The following is a 26,506-nucleotide window of genomic DNA, read 5'->3' as shown; positions in this document are numbered from 1 at the left end:
CCATTACATCTTCTCAAATTAAAAGGTTTATGCCTACTCCCTGCTTCCTGTTGGCACATCAGTTGATACCAATATGCTCCCCTCTACATCATGAGATTTTAGTTTCCATGATAAGTTTTGGTGAGGCACCTTATCAAATGCCATATGGACATCTAAGTACAGCATATTCACCAGTTCTTATTTATCCAGAGTATGTGTTACCTTCTCAAAGAACTTCAATAGATTAGTCAAACATGATTCCTCTTTCTCAAAACCATATTGACTCTGCTCAATCACCTTAAATTTATCCAAGTACCCTGCTATAACTTCTTTAATAACAGCTTTTTTAACATCGTCCCTGTGACAGATGTCAAACTAACTGGCCTATAGTTTCCAGCTTTCTGTCTGTCTTTTTGAATATGAGCTATCTTCAAATCTCATTTAAAAATCACACAACACCAGGTTATAGTCCAACAGGCTTATTTGGAAGCACTAGCTTTCGGATCGGTGCTGCTCCATCAAGTGTTTAATTCACGGTGTTTCCTTTGGTAGGATAGGCCCGTAGTTGCCAATAATATTCCTAGTTGTTCAGTTGTCGGTACACTTCCTTGCAATATTCTGTTCTATTCTGACTGACAATGGCTCCTCCTTTATCTGCTGGTATGCTGACAATGTTGAGATTGGTTTTGAGAGCATGGATGGGATTGTGTTGTGATTTACACATTTCCTGACGGTTTGAGCATACATGTCAAGCCCAGGGCAGCGGCCCTCCAACTTGGACCCCGCCGAAGATACACAAAGCCAACATACCGGGATGTCCCATCGTATCAGCAATGGGACCCTGTGTGAGAACCCCTCTGGCTTTGTCAAAGGCATCTTGAAATCCATTGTACAGGGGACCTCCCAGCTTCTGTCACGACGCTATAGATTTCTCAAAGAAACTCAGCGCCCATGGACCAGTCGAACCGAGAACATTTCTCGTCACCATGGATGTTTCAGCTCTCTACGCCAGCATCCCCCACAATAGTGGCTTCGCGGCAGCTGCTTCAGTACTAAATGCCAATCTCCAAGCACATTCCTACAACTCATCTGCTTCATCCTCGACCACAACATTTTCACCTTTGACAACCAGTTCTTCATCCAGACACATAGAACAGTGATGGGTACCAAATTTGCACCCCAATATTACAACATTTTCATGCACAGATTCCAACTTGACTTCTTTTCTGCACAGGACCTCCAACCAACACTATACCCCAGACATTTTGACGACATTTTCTTCCTCTGGACCCATGTTGAGGAGTCACTGAAACAACTGCACAGTGATATCAATGAGTTTCATCCCACCATCAGACTTACCATGGGCTACTCTTTAGTATCTGCCTCATTCTCAGACACATGCATCTCACTAAGGATGGGTACCTCAGCACCCCACGGATTACGTCACAATGCTACACTTCTCTAGCTTCCATCCTAAACATATTAAAATGGCTATCCCCTACGGACAAGCCCAACACATGCACAGGATTTATTCAGATGAGGAGGAACGTGATGGATACCTGAAGGTGCTCAAGGACGCGCTCATAAGAACAAGGTACGATGCTCAACTCATCGATGGCTAATTCTGACATGCCACAATGAGAAACCTTCATGACCTCCTCAGGAGACCGACATTGGTTGCAACCAATAGAGTACCCTTAGTTGTCCAGTGCACTCCGGGAATGGAGATACTACGCCATGTTCTTCACAGCCTGCAACACATTATTGATGAGAATTAGCGACTCACCAAGACCTTCCCAAAGCCTCCACTTCTTGCCTTTAAACAACCACCAAACCTTAAGCAGATCATTGTTCGTAGCAAACTGCTCAACCTTCAGGTCAATATTGACCACAACACCGTACAACCCTGTCATGTCAACCACTGCAAGACGAGTCAGAGTCGCAACACAGATACCACTATTACCCGTGGGGACACCACCCACCATGTAAACAGCAGGTACTCATGTGTTTAGCCTACATTGTCTATCTTATACGCTGCAGGCAAGGATGGCCCGAGGCATGGTACATTGGCGAGACCAAGCAGACGCTACGACAACGGATGAATGGACACCACACAACAATCACCAGGCAGGTGTGTTCCCTCCCAGATGGGGAACAATTCAGCAGTCGGGGACATTCGGCCTCAGATCTTCGGGTGGCCATCCTCCAAGGCGGACATCGAGCTATGCAACAATGCAGAGTGGCTGAGCAGAGGCTGATGGTCGAGTTTGGTACCCATGAGGATGGCCTCAACTGGGACCTTGGGTTTATGTCACACTGCAGGTGACCCTACTGCACTAGACTCTCTCTCTCTGTCTCTTTCTTTCTCTCTCTCTCACATTCTCTCTCTCTCACTCTCTCTCTGTGTCTCTCTCTCTCTCTCTGTCTATCTGTCTCTCTCTCTCACACACTCACTCTCTCTCCCCCCTCTCTCCCCCTCCCTCCTCCCTCCCCCATCCCTCTCCCTCTCCCTCTCCCTCTCCCTCTCCCTCTCCCTCTCCCTCTCCCTCTCTCTCCCACTCTCCCTCTCTCTCTCACTCTCACGCAGACCCTCTCTCATACACAAGCTCCCTCTTTTACTCTCAAACTCCTACGCACACACGCACTCTGTCTCTCTCTCCTGCACACACACAAGTTTATGGAGTGAATTTGTATTTGCAGATACATTCTATTTTGCTTAAAAAATGCAGAACCTGCAGGTAGTCAATCCATGTAACATTTTGTAAATTCCACTTTGGACATAGAATCAGTTTAATTCAAGATTGGGATACAGGCAGACTCTAACCTCACACTTTTAAGGCATTGTCTGAGCTGAGATGTCATGTTTTGTTATAAAACCTTAAGTTATCTTGATTTGGAGATGCTGGTGTTGGACTCGGGTGTACAAAGTTAAAAATCACACAACACCAGGTTATTGTCCCAACAGGTTTAATTGGAAGCACACCTGCTTTCGGAGCGACACCTGATGAAGGAGCGTTGCTCCAAAAGCTAGTGCTTCCAATTAAGCCTGTTGGACTATAACCTGGTGTTGTGTGATTTTTAATTTAAGTTATCTTGAGAAAGTGACTTAAAAGAAGGGATTTACATATTAAAGAACCAAAACCAGCAAACCCATTGTAAAAGATGAAAGACTTAACAATCTAGGTTTGTCCAATAGAGGGAAATCAGGAGGGCAAAACGGGGACATGAGATAGCTTTGGAAAATAGAATTAAGGAGAATCAAAAGGGTTTTACAAATATATTAAGGACAAAAGGGTAACTAGGGAGAGAATAGGGCCCCCTCAAAGATCAGCAAAGTGGCCTTTGTGTGGAGCCACAGAAAATTGGGGAGATACTAAATGAATATTTTGCATCAGTATTTACTGTGGAAAAGGATATGGAAGATATAGACTATAGGGAAATAGATGGTGACATCTTGCAAAATGTCCAGATTACAGAGGAGGAAGTGCTGGATGCCTTGAAACGGTTAAAGGTGGGCAAATCGCCAGGACCTAATCAGTTGTACCCGAGAACTCTGTGGGAAGCTAGAGAAGTGGTTGCTGGGCCTCTTGCTGAGATATTTGTGTCATCGATAGTCACAGGTGAGGTGCCGGAAGACTGGAGGTTGGCAAACGTGATGCCACTGTTAAGAAGGGCAGTAAAGACAAGCCAGGGAACTATAGACCTGTGAGCCTGACCTCGGTGGTGGGCAATGTGTTGGAGGGAATCTTGAGGGATAGGATGTACATGTATTTGGAAAGGCAAGGACTGATTCGGGGTAGATGTGATCTATATGGACTTCAGTAAGGCGTTCGACAAGGTTCCCCATGGGAGACTGATTAGCAAGTTAGATCTCATGGAATACATGGAGAACTAGCCATTTGGAGACCGAACTGGCTCAAAGAAAGAAGACACAAGGTGTTGTAGAGGGTTGTTTTTCAGATTGGAGGCCTGTGACCAGTGGAGTGCCACAAGGATCGGTGCTGGGCCCTCTACTTCCTGAAGAAGGGCTTATGCCTGAAACTTCGATTCTCCTGCTCCTTGGATGCTGCCTGACCTGCTGCGCTTTTCCAGCAACACATTTTTCACCCCTACTTTTTGTCATTTACATAAATGATTTGGATGCTAGCATAACAGGTACAGTTTATAAGTTTGCAGATGACACCAAAATTGGAGGTGTAGTGGACAGTGAAGAGGGTTACCTCAGATTACAACAGGATCTGGACCAGATGGGCCAATGGGCTGAGAAGTGGCAGATGGAGTTTAATTTAAATAAATGCGAGGTGCTGCATTTTGGGAAAGCAAATCTTAGCAGGACTTATACACTTAATGGTAAGGTCCTAGGGAGTGTTGCTGAATAGTGCAGGTTCATAGCTCCTTGAAAGTGGAGTCGCAGGTAGATAGGATAGTGAAGAAGGTGTTTGGTGTGCTTTCCTTTATTGATCAGAGTATTGAGTACAGGAGTTGGGAGGTCATTTTGCGGCTGTACAAGACATTGGCTAGGCCACTGTTGGAATATTGCATGCAATTCTGGTCTCCTTCCTATCGGAAAGATATTGTGAAACTTGAAAGGGTTCAGAAAGGATTTACAAGGTTGCCAGGTTTGGAGGATTTGAACTATAGGGAGAGGCTGAACAGGCTGGGGCTGTTTTCCCTGGAGTGTCGGAGGCTGAGGGGTGACCTTATAGAGGTTTACAAAATTATGAGGGGCATAGATAGGGTAAATAGGCAAAGTCTTTTCCCACGGGTTGGGGAGTCCAGAACTAGAGGGTATTGGTTTCAGGTGAGAGGGGAAAGATATAAAGAGACCTAAGGGACAACTTTTTCACACAGAGGGTGGTACGTGTATGGAATGAGCTGCCAGAGGAAGTGATGGAGGCTGGTACAATTCCAACATTTAAGAGGCATTTGGATGGGTATATGAATAGGAAGGGTTGGAGGGATATGGGCCGGGTGCTGGCAGGTGGGACTAGATTGGGTTGGGATATCTGGTCGGCATGGACGGGTTGGACCGAAGGGTCTGTTTCCATGCTGTACATCTCTATGACTCTATGTGAATTCTTATAATCTATTTTTATATTTCTCCCTAGCTTTTACTCAGACTCTAATTTTTCCCCTGTAAATTTCTATGGCGATCCTGTGCATTTTTATTTATATTCTGTAAAATCTTCTGACCTTCCACCTGTCTTTGCACAATTATACGGTTTTTCTTATAGTTTGATAGTATCTTTAACATTTATAGTTAAACGCGGCTGGCAGGTCACTCCCCTGGAATTTTTCTTACTTGTTGGCCTATAATTAGTTTGTCTATTCTGGAATATTCTGTTGTATGTCTGCCATTCATCTCTGTTGGCCTACCTTTAACACCCAACTTGCAGATTCTCTTTAGATAATTGTGTTTTATGCCATAATAATTCCCTTCTTTAAATTTAATAGTTATATTCTTGATCCCTCTCTTTTTCCCTCAAACTGAATGTAAAATGGTTGCATCTACCATGGTGCTGACGAGATAATTCATTAATCATACCTCATAACTGAATATCAGGTCTAGTATAGCCTGCTATCTAGTCAGTTACAGGATATGTTGTTCTAAGAACCTATCCCAAAAACATTCTATGAAGTCCTCATCTTTGCTACCTTTGCCCATCTGACTTTTGCAGTCGATATGTAAATTAAAATCTCCCATGAGTATCTCTGTGCCTTTCTGACAAATTCTCATTTGTTGAGTTATGAAGAAGGATCATTGGATCCAAAACATTAACTCTGCTATCTAAGAGTTAATGTCAGACCTGCTGAGTTTCTTTAGCAATTTCTGTTTTTGTTTCCAATTTTGTTTCCAATTTCCAGCATCTGCAGTTCTTTGTTTTATTTTACTCTCAGTATTTATTTCTTTATTTCCATCCTACCTTGTGCTTACTGTTAGGGGATTGTATTATACTTCCACAAACAACTCTTACCTTTGTCACGACTCATTTACAGCCAAACTGTTTCCATATACTTATATCCAGAACTTAGTTCATCCCTCTCTTTCTGTTGTGCTAATGTCATTATTGACTTACAAAACCTCTCCTCCATAATTTTCTACTTTTGAGATTCCTAAATATCCTGGACTCTTCATGATTTAGGTCCCAATCCATAAGATCCTGCAGCCATATCTTTGTAATAGCTACTGGATCGTAGTTACTCAATTCTGTTTGTATTCTCTCCTCTGCTGTCTTGTTTTGATGGCAATGTGCATTCAGATACAGTGTAGTTAACTTTATCATTTTCCTGGCTTTATAAATTCTAGTTTTATCTTGACTCTTTGATTTACCACATCTTCCCAAATTTGATCCATTGTCCCAACAACTTAGTGTCAATCCTCTCTATTTCTCTAGTTACGCAGTTGTCAAGAGTCCTGGTCCCTACGTGGTTCAGGTAGTGATTCAGATCCCTCTTTGCTCAGTATTGATGCCAATACCCCACGAACTGGAACCTGCGTCTTCCAGATCAGTCTTTGAACTGTACTTGCATCTCTCTAATCTGATTTGCCCCTTGCTAGTTTGCACGTCACTGAGGTGCAAATTAAGAGATTATGGCTTTTAAATCTTAATTTGGCACCTAGCTGCTCATACTGACTAAGCAGAATTTCCTCCTTTGTCCTGCCTGTGTTTTAAGACTGAATCCTCCTCCTAACGGTACCAGTTACTCTCTATCCCTAAGCAAAGTCCTGAACCCGGACACCAGAGAAGCAGCAGAGCCTTCTGGACTTGCGCTCTTTGCCACAGAAAACAGTGTCAATTCCCCTCACTGTATTATTCCCTACTACCTCTACATTCCTCCTTACATCCCCTCTTGAATGGCTTCCTGTACCATGGTCAGCGGGCTGAACCACCCTGCCGTGTGCATTATCATCCAGACAAGCGGAAGGAACCTTACACCTGTTGGACAATCGCAAAGCCTAAGGCTTCGACCCTATGGGTCTCATTATCTCCCTGAACAATGACCAAATCTAGAGACCCAATTCTAGGAGGTTTGATTGCAAAGAATTTAGATAACATTACTACTTTCTCCATGCACCACAGTGTCTGTAGTTCATCCTTCCGCTCATAACCTCAGAACTAATGCTGCTTTGAACTTCAAGTAGATAATGCAGATTTTTTTTTCTGCACCAAACTGGCATCCAGGAACTCCCACACTGCAACTGTAACACTTCACCTATCCTGTCATCTTTAATCTGTTCTAAGAAACTACTTAATTATTTTATTCAATTTTGTTTAATTACAATTTTATATATTCTATTAACCTTACTACTGCTCTTGAGTTGAACTTAGTCATTTACCAGACATTCACTGAAAGCTGCTTGTCCTGCAGCAGAGGAAAACATATTCCTGAAGCTGAAATGTTTAGGACAAGCAATAACACATTTTTACCTTCTTGCCCTTAACTGTAAACTGAATCACTTAACTCTGGAATTCTACATATTTTTTAGTCAACCTATTCTGACATACCTCTGGAGCAGGTGGGACCTGAACTTGTGCTTTCTGGCTCAGAGGAAGGGACACTACCATTACATCACAAAAGCCCCAATTGTCTGGCACTCCATTGTAATGTAATGAAATTGAAGGCATGTACTTTAACTTCTAAGAAAGAGGGAATGCTGTTCTCAACTAAGAAATTACAAGTACTCTTGTGTATTAATAGATGGCAGTCCCAGAGTGTACTAAAAAATTGAAAATATGTAACATTTGGCTGTGAAATGGATACCTGAATTTTGGTTGCTGTTTTGACAACAATTCGAAGTTAACCAATCAATTCAAACTGTGCCCCAATCGAGTTTGAAGTTATTGTTTTGCTAACGTCGAACCAATGAAACGATTGGATGTTGGGAGTATAAAAATGCGGACCTTTTGAAAATTAGAGAGAAAGCAACTATCATCGTGACAGAAATCATCATGACAGGGAGCTAACATCTTACTCTCCAAGAAATTAGGAAACACTCTGTGTCAAAAGTATCTTTTCATATGAAACATACTCACAGTAAAAAGAAAGAAGATGACCCAGGGAGATCTTCAACCGGAAGACGAACGACACAGAAGACGACAGCAGCTGTATGGTTTAGAAATTAAGTTGATGTAATTTAATAATAATTTTTATTGGAACAGCATATTGTCATAGAGTTGGAGGCAGATAATAAGCAGTTAAGAGAAAGGGGGGCTTAGAATTGTGAATAGTTGTTTAATGTTCACTTTTAGAGTTAAAATATAAATTATTATTTTCTTTAAATAGTGGAATTTACGACTTCTCTGTCACTCATATTTTAACAGATTACAAGACGAGGTGAGCTTTCCTAGGTGTTTAGTTTAATTAGCAGAGGGGTTCACTGCCGTGTCGTAACAGATAACCATAAACATGCTAAGGCAAAAGGCATAACTGATTTACTATCAGGAATATCCAGCTTCAGCTAGTTCTTAATTTTTTAACAACAATAACAATAAACAAACTAATACTCTACTCCACAAACAGTTTAAAAGAAAAACATTTTTAAAAAATCTACGCATATTACAATTCAATAAATAATTAAACATAATAAACTAAATTAAATTGGATTGAACCAAGGTAAATTAACTTAAAGGGGAAAGTGATAACTGCAGATGCTGGAGATCAGAGCTGAAAATGTGTTGCTGGAAAAGCGCAGCAGGTCAGGCAGCATCCAAGGAGCAGGAGAATCGACGTTTCAGGCATGAGCCCTTCTTCAGGGCTCATGCCCGAAATGTCGATTCTCCTGCTCCTTGGATGCTGCCTGACTTGCTGCGCTTTTCTAGCAACACATTTTCAGCTCTAAATTAACTTAAACTAAATAACAACACACAGCACAACCCCACCAAAGCTCCCCATCACAGGGATCATCCGTTGGCATACCTTATTTATTCGGGATTCTTCCTCTCAGGGGCCCCCGGCCCACCAGACACAGCCCTCGCGGCTACACAAAGGCCTTAATCAATATAGTTGACAAGTTTGCGTAAATATAGTTCAAAAAGGGACGCCATGTCCTATAAAAAAGTTCAGTTTTCCAGTGCACCATACTTGTAAGGATGTCTAGGGGGATATACTCCATAACTAACCTATGCCAACCCAAAAGTCCTGGGGGATTTTCCAATATCCAGCTGATCAAAGTGCTCTTCTTTGCACAATATGAGAGAATATTAAACCATTTCTTCCCATGTGCATCTAAAGAAGGCAAGTTCGGCAGACCCAAGAGGAGGGACACCAAATCTACCTTGACCTCAAGATCCCATCCAAAACACTCACTATAGCGTCCCAATACCTACAAAGCTTGTGGCATAAGTAAGAGTATCAATATCTGTTTTACATTTGGGACACATTGGAGACGCTTCTTAAATTTCGCAAGCCGCTCCAGTGCCAAATAAGCCCTGTGGAGAACATTCAGTTGCATAGCCTGCATCCTATTACAAATTGAAATCTTCCTCACGTTCTCCCAAATATCCTCCCATGCCTCTGACGAGATCTCCACCCCCAGTTCCTGAGTCCAGATCCCACACAGCCTCTCAATGTCCTTCGAGACACTACCTCCTAATAAATGGTAGAGGCTACTGATCGAGAGAGTACCTGTGGACTGAAGTACTCTCCTCTCCACATCGGAACTTATAGGGATTAACCAATGATGTAGTCTTTTTTTCTGTAAAAAGTCCCTAATCTGAAAATAACGAAAGCGGTCCCTACGAGACAGTTCATATTTCTGGCTCAGCTGATCGAAACACATCACGACCTCCCCCTCAAATAAGTCTCCCAAACAGGAAACTCCTCTAGGTTCCCAGAACCTAAAGCCAGAGTCCATCAATCCCGCCAGAATCCTGGCATTCCTACTGTGCAAAGGGAAGTTTTATATAAATTGCCCTCGCTTTCTCACATCATTCTCCATGCTTTAACTGTGTTAAGGACAATTAGATTTTTGCAATGCTCCATGACAGTCCTCATCTTGTCCAGAGACAACAAATTAATGAGGGGGCATTTCGCCTGGTAGGCCTCGATGTCCAGACAAATTGACCGTGGGCCCTGGTAGGCCCAATCAGTCACATAGGATAGTTGGGAACTTAAAATCTGGTAAGACCATCCTCGCTCCCCCCCACCCCCAACCATCGCCTGTGGAAACTGCAACTTAGCGAGCTTAATAAGAGGTCACCTGTGATGTCAGGTGAAAGAACCAAGCCAACTGTTAAGCCCTGTAGTGCTTGCCTAGGTAGCACGAAAGGGAGCATTCGCATGGGATATAACAAACAAGGAAGAGCATTCATTTTAACCAGAGCTATTCTACCCAACCAAGATATCGGAAGAGCCTCACAGTGTTTAAGGTTCTATCTTCTCTTCTCGAGCAACTGCATAAAATTACCTTTGTATAATTGATCAAAGGCCGGAGCAGTAAAAATGCCTAAATTCAGGAAACCTCCCTGTGACCACCTGAAAGAGAATCAGATTCCATCCCCAAGAGTGGGTAATCCCACAAGACCCCCCACAGGCACGGCTTCGACTTCATAAAATTGATTTTATGAAGAACCAAATAAGTTAATTATTTGTATTAAACGGGGCACAGATATTGTTGGATTAGTTAGTTGGATTAGTTAGAAAAAGAAGAACGTCATCTGCATAAAGGGTGATTTTATGTCCCCCTGATCCCACCTCCAGAGCAACTATACTGGAGTCCCTCCGGATAGCCTCTGCCAACAGCTCAATCACCAATGTAAACAGCCGCAGTAAAAGGAGGCACCCTTGTCGGCTGCCTCTACCAATACTAAAATTGTCAGAACTCATGCCATTAGTGCGAACCGTAGCATTAGGGTCACTATATAATGCTGCCACCCATCTGGTGAAGAATCCCCCAAGACCGAACCTTTCCGGGACATAAAAGAGATTTGGCCACTCCAACCGATCAAACGCTTTCTCTGCTTCCAGGGAGACTACCACGCCTGGAATTGACTCTTGCTGGCACACCTAGACCATATTCAGTACTCTTCTAATGTTGTTAGAGGACCAAATCCTTACTAAAACCTGTCTGGTCCTCCTTTACAATGGAGGGCAACACCTTCTCCAACTTCAAAGCCAGAATTTTCGATAAAATTTTGAAATCCAAGTTTAATAGCAATATGGGCCTATACAAAGCACAATCTTCTGGAGCTTTCCCTCTCTTGAGAATAAGGGAGATATTAACTTCTCTGAGAGGATGGGAGGCAGTCCTGACTGTACAAGTAATTGTATATGTCCAACATTGGCCGGCCAACATGTTTATAAACTCCTTATAAAACTCACTCTGAAATCCATCTGGGCTGGGCGCATTACCGTTCTGGAGCTGTCTCACCCCCTTCTGTATCTCCGGAATTGTCAGAGGGGCATTCAAAAGAGATGCCTGCTCCGAAGTTACACTGGGAGGTTCAAGGTCTTTAAAAAGGACTCCATCTTCGCAACCTATCCTCACAGCCCTCCAACCGGTACAACTCAGAATAGAATTTTCTAAATGCTGCGATAATCTTTTTGGAATCACAAGTGAGAGTACCAGCACCCTCTCTGATGGATGTGATAAGTTGGGTGGCACTCTTCTTCCTGGGGGTAGCTACCCGGCTTATCACCACACTCGAATAACTTGTTTTGCAACATCATTGCTGTTTGGGTGAGTGCAGAATGCAGAGCAGCCCTGAGGGCTATAATCCACTGCAACTTGGTCACAGGCCTGTCAACATATGCCGTCTCGGCTGCCTTCAACTGGGCAGCAAGCATATGCTGCTGCACTCCCCTCTGCCACTTCTGGGTCGCTGAGTAAGAAATAATCAAACCCCTTGCGTAGGCCTTGGCAGTCTCCCAGAGCACCAATGGGTTACTGGTCGTACCCGAACTAATATCCCAAAAAATTTTAATTACCGTGAAAAAGACTCCGTAAATTTACTGTCCTTCAGGAGGAAAGGATCCATGCACCAATGCTGCAAACCCGTCCCATTGCCTCTGGCATTAACCTCCATTTACATTGTCGTATGCTCAGAAATGGCTATGTTCCCAATTCTACAGGACAGCACTGAATCCAACAAGGCCAGTGGAGCAAAAAACATGTCAATCCTAGTGTGGTACTTGTGTGGGTTAGAGAAGAAGGTGACCTCCCTATCCTCAGGGTGAAGACATCTCCACATGTCCATCAGCCCCAGCTCCCTGTTCAGGTCCACCAGTTGTCTGGATTGCGGGGATATGCCCGTGAAACCCCTGGGCATCCTGTCTACCTTGGGGTCCATAAGATGATTAAAGTCTCCCCCTATAATCATATGGCACCCTCCAAGAGCCATCAACCTGGAAAGTGCATGCATTTAAAAATTTGAGGGGGTGTGCCTGGGGGCAATGAACATTCAAATTCGCGTACTCCTCTCCATGTATTAAAGCTTTGAGGATCACAAACTGCTCATATTCGTCCTTAGTTTGGTCTAACAGCTGAAATGAGAGATTCTTCTGGATGAGTATAGTTACTCCTCTGAGAAAAACACCTGGCCAAACCCTCCCTGCTGTAGCTTTCAATGCTCCTTTTTGCTTAAATGTGTTTCTTGCTGCAGGGCTACATCAACCCTTTCTTTTCTAAGGCTTGAAAGTCTTTCTCTAAGTCGGTGAATAACTGTCCTTATTCCAGGTGCACCATTTAAACAAACAATTAGTCATAGCCATCTGAGACAGGCCACAACTCCCCGAGAGGAAAAACCCCACTCATAACACTCAAGTGAAAATGGTAAAAGATTTGTATAAACTATAAACTACAACTACAAAAACTACTGAAGCAAAACTTCGAAAAACTACTTCTACAATGTAGCAACACATAAAACAAATAAGAGGAGACTTCCCCCCCCCCCCCCCCCCCCCCCAGCCCACAGGGGGCACTCACAGTACCCACTAACCCCTCCATGGCTCCTTCTAGCTGAAGCTGCACCCCAAATCCAGGCAAACCAAAGTTTAAAAAAAATGTATCTTATAACAGAAAAACTTTAAGTGCGCATTCAACCCATCCACCCATACTTTGACCCCAGTCAATGTTGATTTTTTAAAAAACCCAAATCCTGCCCCCTCCATCCCAGATCAAGAGAGAGAGAAGAAACAAAAAGGGAATAATAGAAAAAAGACAATGGGAGGTGACAAAGAAGAGGAAAAAAAAGGACCCCTACATATTAAAAGAGAAAAACCAGGTAAACAAGGTAAACCACAGAGAAAACAAAGAAAACACTATTGTCCATATTACTTGAACCAGCCAGTCTATTTTAAAGTGTCCAGGAAGTCCTTTGCCTTTTCTGATGAATCAAAATTATACACGGACCCTCCATGGCTGAAACGTAACACTGCCGGATATCTTACAGAGTACTGAATATTCAAGTCTCGCAGCCTCTTCTCTCCCTCATCAAAGGCCTTCCTCTTGCAGATCACAGCCACAGAAATGTCCTGGAAAAACATAATTTTTGATCCCTCGTATATCAGGACCTGTGGATCCTTCCCCAGTGCTCTAGAGACTGCCAGCATCATTTGTTTATCTCTGTAATGCTGGAGTTGCACTAGGACCGGGCGGAGCTGCTGGTCTGATTCCGGCCTGTGCACTGTGACCCGGTGGGCCCACTCGACTCGGACCCGGCCCATCTTGACCTCCAGCCCTAAGAACTGTGGGAGCTATTGCTCCATAAAGCTGACTAGCTGGCCTCCTTCCTCCCGTCCCAGCAGCCCAATCAGACGGATGTTCTTCCGACAGCCACGACTTTCAAGGTTGTCTACCTGCTCCGCTAAGGCCTGTACCTGCCTCTCCAGGGCCTGAACCTGACCCGCCAAGGATTCTGCCGCGGTCCGTTGCTCCACCTCGTCCACGCACTGCCCGAGACACTAGATCTCCTGCTGATGCTTCTGCAGCATGGCCGAGATCAGTTCCAGCCTGGTCCAGGTCTCCTCCATCGCTGATTCAATCTTCTCTCTGAGTTTTACAAACTCCGAAAGCAGGCTCTGCTGCGCAGGTAAGTCCACAGGAACGTTCGCGGAGGCCAACGATGCAGCCGCGGGCATGTCCATTGTTGCAGGGCAATGCCCTGCTTGTTGCGATCCACATGACCCTTTTCCCTCCTTCATCTTCCTGGATCAACAAAACTAATACACAACAATTCTGGAGATCTAACACTGCCACAATAGCTAACTAAGGGAAGGGTAAATGCACCACCTTGCCTGGGTTATGGTGCAGAGCTCAGCAGGGCAGACCTACTTGGATCTCCTCAGCTGGTTCTTAATAAAGCTGTTCTTTTACTTGAAGCCTGTCTTAAAGCAGGCAACCACAGAATTTAAGTTGTAGATTTCGGTTTAATGCCAACTACAAACTAAATTAAAACTTAAGTTGTTTGCAAAGCTGGAGGGAGGAGTGCATTTTCCAACAAGTTGAGAGAAAGTTCAGTTGCCTAGATGTAAAAGTTTATCTTGTAAAACTTTCAAACAAGGAGTAATTGGTTAGAAATCTGAAGATTATTAAAAGACTTAGAGTATTGAGAGTATTCATGTCTGAAGATTTTACAATTCACAAAACTGGGGAGAATCAGTTAGGTCACACCCAAAGATTTGGTATGGAAGTGTAACTTTTCTATATTTGAATCACTGTGAAGTGTTGGGGAACAGACGAGATTTTGCTTTTCTCTGTGTTTTAATCTTTAAAATGGTAATCATTACTCAAAGCTAAATTTGTTTAGTTTTCTTCTGTGTAATAAAATTCTGTTTTATTTTTAATACAAACTTGGGTCCCTGTGTTTCAGTGAATGACCACCATGAGAAATAAAAAATATGTATGATCGATAAAGAGACACTTTGATTTGGGATATGTCCAGTAGTAATGTCAACTGGGACTGTAACACAGCTTCACCCTTTTCAGGGCCAATATAAATAATTTGATCTGCTGTCATGCACACTAGGAATTGGGATTGGTGCTGTTTTTAGGTTAAGCAGTATTAGGAGGAGGAAAAGAATGTAATTACCTCCAAGTATGGGCATGGAATAGGGGATGGTGATTGACTGAGCACCACTACACATTGGTTTCGGTCAATGGGGAAAGAATTTCAGTGAGGGCAAGTTGACCAGAGCACACGTCAGCGAAAGGATTTGACTGAGAGCAAAAAGATTCAGAATTTCAGCCGGGAGTTTATACAACCTTGTCAGAGACCTAAAATGTGTAGTTTATAAGTGGCCATCTCCAAATCTATTCCCAAATCTCCCTCTCCTCCCCCTTCTGCACCAATGTTGTAAAATATTTTGTCAAATTTTACTCCATAGCTGCTGATTCAGGCATGTGCACAAAAAGACTGCAAGGAGAGATATTGTAACAGTCAGTATTTTGATCTGGCATCAATAAAGTTAAAGTAAATAAATGTGAAATCCAGTGTGTTCTGTTTGTCAAAGTTTTTAGAATGTAACCAAAGTCAGTCGTGCATTATCAGCTTTGATAACTTCAGTATGTTTGTACATTCAATAACACCCCTTTCATCCTTTCTGTTAAGCAGTGTGATAAACTATTAACAAATAATTGTTACATTGATTAAATATGTTTATTCTTGTGTTTTTCTCACACCCAGTTGTTTAAAGAAGGAAATGGAATTGGAGATTGCAAGTTTTACAGCCAGGCTCCATAAACAGCAGATGAATGAATAGTCAAATTTTGCATCCTATTGGCAGTACTGGTTCAGGGAGAAATGTTGGCTGTTGCAATTTGAAAAAACTTGTGCTGTCCTTGTGTTACTTCATTAATTCAAAGTCAAGATCTGCTTTCACCTATATGCTGCTCTTGTCAAATTTTAACTCTCACCATCTGTCCAACCTTCTATTGCCACTGTCTTGTCATTTTTTGTCTAACATTCAGACTTGGATGAGCCTGACCTCCTACAGTTGAAGTCTGCAATGAGGAATGCCATCTTCTTTAGTCCCTACTATGAATTCCGAGGACTCATTGATGAATTAGCATCTTTATTCACTAAGTAGAAGACCCACTAAGTCCAGAAATGTTTACATGTTCAAGATTTAATTCCTGGTCTGCAGATCATTCCTAGGTATTTAGTGACTGCTGATGGAAGTAATTGGAGCTGGGGACAAGATCAGACTTGGTATGATATGTTAACCCTTTCTCCCCATCACAACAATGAAAGACACCAGCCAAGACTCTAGCTCTGTATACAGGTGAAGCATTTTTTATTATTGGTTGAGACACCTATGATATTGTCCCTCAGCAGTGATTCAGCATCTCCTAATATGGAAGGGAAAGACAATGTGGTAGAACAGGTTTCACCCTCTTCTCAATAATTTTATTTTTCAGGTATTTTGATTCTGTTGATATTTGTAAAATTAACTCTGATTGGCATGAAGTCCGACTTATGGGAACATTTCCGAATCGGACCAATGGGCCAATAACTGTAACTGCACTGACTGTGCTTGATCTCACTGAGCTGGAGTTTCAACTGTTTCAAAAAGGAAGCAGGTAGGAAAATATTTCTATTAACCATTTGACCAATTTCTCACCCTACATTCTCTTTTTGTAACTCATCATTTTACACACTCTTGTACATCCCTGTCATAGATATTGCAAACATGATCAATTGATTATTCCCTGTCTAGTTGAACCAATTTACAAAATAGAAGTTTTGCGTATTGAAATGGATCATCAGAGAAGTCACCTGAAAAGTTATGTACCATTGCTAAGGTGAAAGCAAAGTGTTTTTCTTATACAAGGCAACCAAGTTGGAAAACACACTTCACATCAGAAATTTCCCAGCACCATAGAGGAATCTAATGGACAGAGTTTTCAATTCCAGTGTGACTGTTTATATGACAACTTACTGTATAAACTGGCAAACTGAATATAGATGTGATACCATCCTTAGTATTGATAGGTTGGTTAGTAGGAATACCTGGTATTGCATTACTGGCACAAGTATAAACCCACTACTCACCGGGATTCATAGAAAGAAGAGGAGGCCATTCAACCCTTTGAGCCTGTTTCATTGCTCATCCAAATCTGGTCTGAATTAAATATTTGGGAGACAGTGACCTTTTCCTTCGTGCAAGACTGCATGCAAGGTTAAAGTGTGTACAGACACTGCAGTCTGTAAAAGAACCGGTGCATCCATGGCTACAAATTTAGTGAACACCTGGTTCCAAGAAATGTTGTTACAGAGAAAAAATTAGGGGAGCCTTCCAAAGTTTTTCTATTAATAATAGCATTTACTTTGCTCGTTCTCTATGCTGAGCAAACTCTTTATGCCTTTGAGCCTAATACCATGTTCAGTGAAGCATTTGGTGGCTTCTTGCCCTCTGACTCTTGTCACTTGTATCATAGACGATCCGACACATCAGATAGCCATTTGCTGGATCTGTGTATCATGGTGTTTCGAGCCTCATTCTCCAATGGTAACAAGCTGACCTTGGGCCGACTGATGGCACACAGCAAACGAGCAGTGAAGAAATTTGTTGGGTGCGATGTGATACTGGAGCCGGGAGAGTATGCAGTTGTGTGCTGCGCATTTAACCACTGGCAAATGTCAATGTCCGGCCTACCGTCGCCATCACTGTCACTATCACCAGCAACAGGTAAGGATTAGAAGACCAGAAACTGGATAGCACTCCGCACTGGCCAAAGCCAGAGCATTGTGGAGTTACTGGTCTGATTGCTGTAACAGCAGAGTATTCGATACATCCTTAGGCAAGTCCCATGGCAGGAACATTGGTCTAAAGCTGATGAGTGACTAGAGAAAAGATGAAGCTGGAGGTCAGATCAGGATCAGCAACCATCCAAATGCCTCCTGCCCACAGCACAGATATCCCTTCTAACAGGGTAAGCAACTGTAGTGTCCAATCAAATCAACGCTTAAGCAACAGAAGAAAGATTAAATCTGAGACTGAAAAAGTTTAATTTTTTTTTGCATATTTTATAGTCGACACGCAGGATTCTGCATCCTATGTGTTTCTAATTTCAGTTGTACCAAAAGAAGAGCATGATCCAAACATGCATTCGGGGTGGGGTCAGCTTGGATTTAGTATCATCACTATCCCTGGTTGTACCAATGTCAGTCCTTTCTCTGAATATAATAGCCCCAATGCCAGCCACCCTCACTGTTCACTTCACAGGACTATCCCCCACCCCATAATATGTAACATGTCTACTGATATAGTAACACAGACTGTTACCTATGTAATTATCTTGACTTTTCATTGTTGTAATTTGTAAACAAAACACATTTTTGATACTAGTTGGACTAATCTCTGGGATTTAACATACAAAGTGCCTGAACAGTCCCTGTTGAGAAACAGTATTGTCAATTGCTTCCTCATCTGTGGGGCTCAGTATATTTCAAGCTCTGTGTTTTTGTCTCTGTTATTGGAATGTCTCCAAGTCAAGGATTCATCACAGCCTTTCCCAAATCTCCCATGCCCTGTGCTAACTGTCAGCTGTGGCTCATTGGGAACTCTCTCAGACATGGAAGCTTGTGGATTTCACTGCCACTGCAGACATCTTGCCAGCAGGGACAAGTTGGACTGAAGGGTCTGTTTCCGTGCTGTACATCTCTATGACTCTATTTGGACACATAATCTGGGCTGACACTCCAGTGTCAGTACAGAGAGAGTGCTGCACTTCTATTTTAGATGAGATATTAAAATGTGGTCTTGTTTGCTTGTTCAAGTCCATGGAAAAAAATGCCATGTCACTAGCAGGGAAGTTATCCCTTGTACCCAAGCCAATATTTATTCCTTAACCAACATCTCTCATTAGTGAAGGTTTCTTTATATGTGTCTTTGCTGTTGTTCATGTAATGTTTGTAGCAGCACCTCGTTGATCTCCATCAATGATGCACAGTTGGCTTCACTCATACAGCCTTCTTACCTGTTCCTAGGTGTTTCAAGTCCTACCAGCAGTGGCCGATGTACTGCAGAGTTCCCTGGATATATATTGGCTGTGTACAGCTGCAAACCTGTCATGGTAGAACAGATCAACACTCAGCCAACAACACTGGCCGATGCAGTCATCCTGTTGACTGAGCACAAAGGAGAGAGGCATGAGGTAGGACAGTGCATAGTAAGTGAGAGACATTATAGGCATCTCTGTGAACCTGTCAGATCACTGTCTCTGAACCACACAGCTCAGGAGAGGCCCTGGCAGTATCTCTGACCAATATTACAACTTGAATTTCTGAAAGAAGCAGAAAAATGGAAATATAAGCTATTGCATTTTATTATCCGTGCTGTACAGTTTGAGCTTTCACTTATTCTTCGACTGAAGCCTTCCACAACCGAGGTTGTAATGTTGGAAATTTACTGGAAGGTTAATCTGATCTCTGACTCCTTTCCTTTGAACAGGGTCGTGAGGGGATGACCTGTTATTACTTAACCCACGGATGGGCTGGACTGATTGTGGTGGTGGAGAATCGTCACGACAGATATTACCTGCACGTGTCATGTGACTGCTCCGACAGTTTCAATGTAGTTTCGACTCGCAGTAGCTTGAAAACGACTGACAGCGTGCCACCATTGCACAGGTATGGAGGCCCGAAGAAGGTTAGTTAGAGTTTATGGGGTATGCATTAAGTGAGTTCCTGTTGTTGGCCCCCTGACTGCTTCCCCCCCATCAGGCTTCCCTTGTGCTGACTGCCAATTATTCTTTTGTTGAGCTACTGGAGCCAAAGTTCAACCAGTCAAGTTTCTCAAGATTTACTGAATTTGCTCCTGAAACCAAAACTATTTCACCCATTATAGACAGGACTTCTGTTCTTCAGTGTTATTTGGGAGCTCATTATGTTGATGCTGCATGTGGTTTGGTATCAAGTATCAAGTTTCATATCGCATTTTTAAAGAGATAAGCAAAGATCAGATACTAGAATTTTGGATTTAAGTAAGGTGGATTTTAAATGTGATGAGGCAAAGATTGCCCAAAGTAAACTGAGGAGCTCTGCTAAAGGTAGAACAACTGAGGAACAGTGGACGATGTTCAAATAAATAATTAATGCTATTCAGAAGGGGTTTGTACCCTTGAGAAGGAAAAGCCATGGACATCTAAGGAGGTAAGGACAGCATAAAATTAAAAGAAAGGAGTTATAAGAATGCAAAGAACAGTACAGATCCCACAGTGTGGGTCGAATGCGAAGACTGACAGAGCCAGAAATTGGTTTATAAGTGTGGTTAAAAAGGATTATGAAAGGAAACTTGCAAGGAACATTCAGGACAATAAGAAGAGAATTTAGAGTTGTATTAAGAGAGAACTACTGGTTAAGAGCACTCTTGATGCACTGAAGGCTGAAAGTGCTAAGATTGTCAATGACCACGGGTATATGGCAGACTTGCTGAGTGATTATTTTCCTTCAGTATTCATAGTAGAAAAGGAAGAAAGCTTGCAGAAGTCCCAAAGACATTAACAGAGAATCAAGGACAAAGTCTATGTAAAATTAACTTTACAAGGATATTGCCAGGGTTGGAGGATTTGAGCTATAGGGAGAGGTTTAATAGACTGGGCTGTTTTCCCTGGAGCATTGGAAGCTGAGGGGTGACCTTATACAGATTTATAAAATCATGAGGGGCACGAATAGGATAAATAGACAAAGTCTTTTCCCTGGGGTGGGGGAGTCCACAACTGGAGGGCATAGGTTTAGGGGGAGAGGGGAAAGATATAAAAGAGACCTAAGGGGCAACTTTTTTACTGAGGGTGGTACGTGTATAGAATGAGCTGCCAGAGGAAGTGGTGGAGGCTGGTACAATTGCAACATTTAAGAGGCATTTGAATGGGTATATGAATAGGAAGGGTTTGGTGGAATATGGGCTGGGTGCTGGCAGGTGGGACTAGATTGGGTTGGGATACTGCTCAGCATGGACGGGTTGGACCGAAGGGTCTGTTTCCGTGCTGTACATCTCTATGACTCTATGATTGTGACTAAACCACCAATAATGGGGAAATTAATGAAACTGAAGAGCGTCAAATCTGAGGACCTGATGGTTTCCATCCACAATGTGAAAGCAGTTCAGAGAATACATTGCTGATGCCCTCACCATAATCTTTCCTATGTTCCTAGATCCAAAATTAAGTACAGTGGATATCCAGTGAGATTTGGGGTTCAGGTGCATGACTCTTTAAGATGCCATGAGTAGGTGCAGGAAGTAATAAAGCAGATTATGGAATACCGGCTTTCATATCTAAAGTATAGGGATGCAGATGTTGTGCTGCAGTTATACAAAACTCTAGTTAGACCCCTCCTAGAGTACTGTCAGCGATTCTGGGCACTACACCTGAGGAAGGATGTTGTGACCCTGGAGAGAGATTAATGCAGGATAATACCTGTATTCAGGGGTTAAGTTATGAGGACAGATCAGAAACATTATGCCTTTATTCCCTACAATTTAGTGATCTAATCAAGATCCTCAGGATAGTAACAGGGAAAGACAGGGTGGATAAAGATAAACTATTTTTACTCATTGGAGATTCTATAACTAGGGGGGCATGGTCTAAGAATTCGGGCCAGACCATTTTGGAGAGATGTTAGCAAGCACTCCTACAAGCAGAGAGTAAGCAGTTTTGGAAATCTGTTCTTCAAATGATACAAATTAAATTATTAGGTTTAAATCTGAGACAATTTTTTATTCAGCAAGGGTATCAAGGGATATGAGCCCGAGGCAGTCATATGGAGTCAGGCTACAGATCAGCCATGATCTTGTTGAATGGCAGAGCAGGCTTGAGCAGCTGAATGTCCTTTTCTTGTTCCTATCATCAAGTCCTGATCAGGTTCAGTGCTTGATCTGTGTTGAGTTAGTTAACCTCGCCAAATGCATTCAGCTTAGTTGAGCTGAGGAGCTTGGGCTAAATGGCGGGAGTGGAGTATGGATCAGGTGAACAAGCATCGGTGGAATTGGGAATTGCATCAAGTCTGCAGCAGTAAACCAGAGAGACAGACATGGGAGATTGGGAGGGAGAGTTGAGGGTAACCTGAGATTTGCACCTTGCTCTGACTTTTCTGTATGCTTTTCCTCACAGGCAGGTACTGGTGGTGTTATCACAGCTGGAGGGAAATGCCGGTTTCTCCATTACTCACCGTCTGGCTCATCGCAAAGCCGCTCAGCCCTCACTGGGCGAATGGTCCTCCACTAAAGGGATCCACAGCCCACCCCTCACACCTGATGTTGCTGGTTTGCATCATCCACGGCCCCTATGATGGTTTCACCTGCTCCTGCCCAACATTACTCTTGCTATGGTTGAAAATGTGTTGAATGATGAGAGCCATTCAGTTCCAGTCTCGCTTATATATTACATTTTTATAAAGAGTCGATGCACTGTTCCTGCTACTGCACCAATCATCAGGAAAAGCCCCAATAACAGGGTGACACAAGAATAGTTTCAGGCTTTGAATTCCAGAGTCAGAGCCAGTGGAGAGGAAATCCCTGGTCAGGATTGATGACTGGAGGGGTGTATGCACAGAAGCAAGCTCAAAAAGCTGCAATAGTTAATACAAATCATGGTCCCCTGCCCATGCAACCTACCTGAGACCCAGCTTCTTCCCCGCACTCTGGCCATTTCCCTTTCACCAGATTTAGTAATGCCCCTGTCCTCAGGAGCTCCCACCTCCAGTATTATTAACGGGACACCTCAACTTGTCCTGTGGCTGGACTGTAAGCCAATACCTAGCTCAACCACTCCACCCCACTGCCAGCTCAATTATTACAACCTGACCACATCTCCACAGAAAATAAAATATAAATGCTGCTGAGTTATTTCCAACATTTTCTGTTTATAATTCTGTCCAAATATTGACTACATTCAGCTTTTCTATAGTTTCACCACTGCCATGTTTCCAAACACAGCTATATACAAATCTAGTGTTACAAATCTATCAAATCACTACCCAAGTGACTTTCTATCTTTACTTCAAAGCGTTTATCCTGGTGTTGAGGAGTTGGTTGGGGTTGGTGGATTTTTGAGGCCCGGTCAGGGTGGTCCCTGAGCCTAGTTTGGAGCAAGGTCAGGAACATGTCAGTGACCTCTGTTCTCAGGTGATTCAACTGATTCAGATTCATTGTTTGTTATCTAAAGACACAGTCTGTGGTTTGATGAAGTTTTGAGGTTATTGTGAACCTGTTATCCTGAACAATGTCACATGCAATGGCTGGGCCAAAGCACACGAGAAAAATCAGGTTAAAGGCACCACATCAAATTTAACTTCAGTAAAGTAATAATGCATTTAAATTTGATGTTGGCAATGACAATACTCCTTTGTATGAAAGGATATTTATTGTGAGCCTTGTAAATCTGAAACTGTCTTTACTGTGTATGTAATTCTTGCAAAAATAGAGCGACATTCTTAAACAAACTTTATCTGTGGATGAATTTTCCCGTTTTTGTGGTTCCAAAGGAAGAGTATGTTTGTGTTTCCTTGTAACCAAGACAAAAACTGGTAACAGAATGGCAGGCAGAATGATGGAATGTGACTCCCAAATCCTTAGTAATGGCCATGATCTGTGAAATAAATGTAGCGTTCCGTGCCAGGGAAGTAAAGTGATCCTGATGGGAAATAAAGTGAATTATGGAATGGGAACCCCCCACCAACAAAAAACACTGGTCAGAATTCTGGAATCTCTCAGAATAGGCAGATTGACCTGTTCTTTTGATCATTCTCACTGGAAACCTTCTTTTATTTCTTTATTAGTAATTCATTTAAAGTGGGATGTTCATTTCTACTGATTTATTTTTGTAAACGAGCATTTTTATAAAAGTTTGCATTATGACCAGGTTCCTGTGCTGGACTATTCGCAGACCCTAGGCCCAGTAAACATCTCCTCTTCTGACTGTCTGTCTAAAACACTGGAACACCTCAATATCCATCCAGCACTGACCTTCCAAATAACCTGCCATCACTGTATTCCCAACATCCAGTTTGCAGAACCTGGTCTACCCTTTCTGCATCATTCCCTCACTGTCTCTCTCAGCCACCCCTCCCTTCAACCCTCATGTGGGGTTAGGTGATTGAGAAGTTGAGCCAACACATGATGCTCTACCCCTGCTGTGGGGCACATGTAAACTCTCATGAGCCTGTGACTTCTGTTCCTAAAACTGGAATACTAAAATGTGTCATAAGGAGAATTTTATTAATTTTAGAGTCTATATATATATATATATATATATATATAAAGAAAGTATAAAAAATCAAAATATATATATATCATGTAGTTTGAAAAATCTCAGGTTCCAATGGACCAAATAAATTTTGTTTTTTAATGAACTGACTGGTGAATTCTGTTTTGTGTGCACACAAGTTCAGTGTAGAGCAATGGACAACTGGTATGCATGGGATTCCAGGTTAGTTTGGAGCCTAGAATTCCAGAAGGATATTATCTCTCTCTTGGAAGTGTTAGGAGTGACACAGGTTTATGACTGTGTACAATCACTTCAAAACTACCACCCTCTTTTTTTTTTCCCAAACTTCCACTCTGTTATTCTCTGCGATTGCTGAATCTTCTTGTGCTATATTATCCCCAATCCCTGATATCTCACTTGAAATGCCTTCCAAAATCAATGAATGGAAGCAAAATATTTGATTGGGATGGCAGCACAGCAGCACATTGAAAAATATTATTGAGCCAAATCTGTTCATGCTTTGTCCGTGAGACTTTATCCATAGCAGCAATGTACTTTAGCTCACCTTAGCATGAAAGGTAAACTTACCAACAAGCAATAAATGGACAGACCTAGGAATGATATTTGCCTGGGTGGATGAGATTATCATATTGTCAGCTGGTCATAATAGTTGGAACAAGGCTGTTTACAAAAGACAAAAATGCAGCAAACCTAAATACGCAATTAGCTGTTTCAATCAGATTTAATGTGGGAAATTTTAAAATAGAGCCTTATGTGGGTGGTGGTGGAGGGTTGTTTTTCAGACTGGAGGCCTGTGACCGGTGGAGGGCCACAAGGATCGGTGCTGGGTCCTCTACCTTCTGTGATTTACATAAATGATTTGGATGCGAGCATAAGAGGTAGTTAGTAAGTTTGCAGATGACACCGAAATTGGAGGTGTAATGGACAGCGAAGAGGGTTACCTCAGATCATAACAGGATCTTGACCAGATGGGCCAATGGGCTGAGGAATAGCAGAAGTGGAGTTTAATTCAGATAAATGTGAGGTGCTGCATTTTGGGAAAGCAAATCTTAGCAGGACTTATACACTTAATGGTAAGGTCCTAGGGAGTGTTGTTGAACAAAGAGACATTGGAGTGCAGGTTCATAGCTCCTTGAAAGTAGAGTCGCAGGTAGATAGGATAGTGAAGAAGGTGTTTGGTATGCTTTCCTTTATTGATCAGAGTATTGAGTACAGGAGTTGGGAGGTCATGTTGCGACTGTACAGGACATTGGTTAGGCCTCTTTTGGAATATTGCGTGCAATTCTGGTCTCCTTCCTATCGGAAAGATGTTGTGAAACTTGAAAAGGTTCACAAAAGATTTACAAGGATGTTGCCAGGGTTGGAGGATTTGAGCTACAGGGAGAGGCTGAACAGGCTGGAGCTGTTTTCCCTGGAGCGTCGGAGGCTGAGGGGTGACCTTATAGAAGTTTACAAAATTATGAGGGACATGGATAGGGTAAGTCAGCAAAGTCTTTCCTGTGGGGTGAGGGAGTCTATAACTAGAGGGCAGAGGTTTAGGGTGAGATGGGAATGATATAAAAGAGACCTAAGGGGCAACTTTTTCACATACGTGTATGGAATGAGCTACCAGAGGAAGTGCTGGAGGCTGGTACAATTGCAACATTTAAGAGGCATTTGGAAGGGCATATCAATAGGAAGGGTTTGGAGGGATATGGGCCGGGTGCTGGCAGGTGGGACTAGATTGGGTTGGGATATCTGGTCGGCATGGACGGGTTGGACCGAAGGGTTTGTTTCCATGCTGTACATCTCTATGACTCTATGTGTCAAATAGCAGAAGTTTTTACTGGGTATTTGAGGAATGCTTACTGCCTAACACACCTCACCTTGTCAGAATACCTATGTTCTGCCTGCAAAACTGACCCTGGGCTTCCAGTTACCTGCCATTTCAACACAACTCCCTGTTCCCTAGCCAATATCGCTGTCTCAGGCTTGCAGCAAAGGTAGAAGAACAGATTTTCCGCTCAACCTTCTGGACTCAATATCTAGTTCAATAACTTTCGGGCTTGTCCTAGCCCCCAAACCCACACACCAGGCCTTGTAATCACACAGTCTACAATCACACACAACCCATTGTTAGCCACTAACAGTCTCCATTAACAGCTCTTCACCCTCCCACCCAGATTGTTATACACTCCTTTATCTGTCCAACTGTTCTCTCTCTTTGGGCTCTATCCCCACCAATCGTTTATTCCTTATCCCCTCCTCCAACTCTATCTTCTGCATAAAAACCAAGGTACCATCAGTTCTGAGGAAGGGTCACTGGACCTTTCACAGATGCTGGCAGGACTGCTGAGCTTTTCCAGCAATTTCTCTTTTTGT

General features: G+C 42.7%; 1 protein-coding gene across 7 annotated transcripts in view; it reads left to right on the top strand.

Moving 5' to 3' along the window:
• capn15 (calpain 15) overlaps nt 1–24,269 on the top strand; it is a 302,119-nt gene extending 277,850 nt beyond the window's left edge. For all 7 annotated transcript variants that reach the window (XM_072559730.1, XM_072559731.1, XM_072559728.1 and 4 more), the window contains 5 exons: nt 16,337–16,498; nt 17,357–17,607; nt 18,909–19,075; nt 19,372–19,550; nt 22,031–24,269. In XM_072559730.1, coding sequence (XP_072415831.1) covers nt 16,337–16,498; nt 17,357–17,607; nt 18,909–19,075; nt 19,372–19,550; nt 22,031–22,208 — 937 coding nt within the window. In that variant the 3' untranslated portion in view covers nt 22,209–24,269. The remainder of the gene's footprint in view (nt 1–16,336; nt 16,499–17,356; nt 17,608–18,908; nt 19,076–19,371; nt 19,551–22,030) is intronic.
• The last annotated feature ends 2,237 nt before the right edge of the window (nt 24,270–26,506 follow it).

Source organism: Chiloscyllium punctatum, chromosome 40 (assembly GCF_047496795.1).
Source record: "Chiloscyllium punctatum isolate Juve2018m chromosome 40, sChiPun1.3, whole genome shotgun sequence".
Taxonomy (NCBI): Eukaryota; Metazoa; Chordata; class Chondrichthyes; order Orectolobiformes; family Hemiscylliidae; genus Chiloscyllium; species Chiloscyllium punctatum.
Note: the sequence above shows the minus strand (reverse complement) of the source record. Positions and strands in the feature narration are given on the sequence as shown.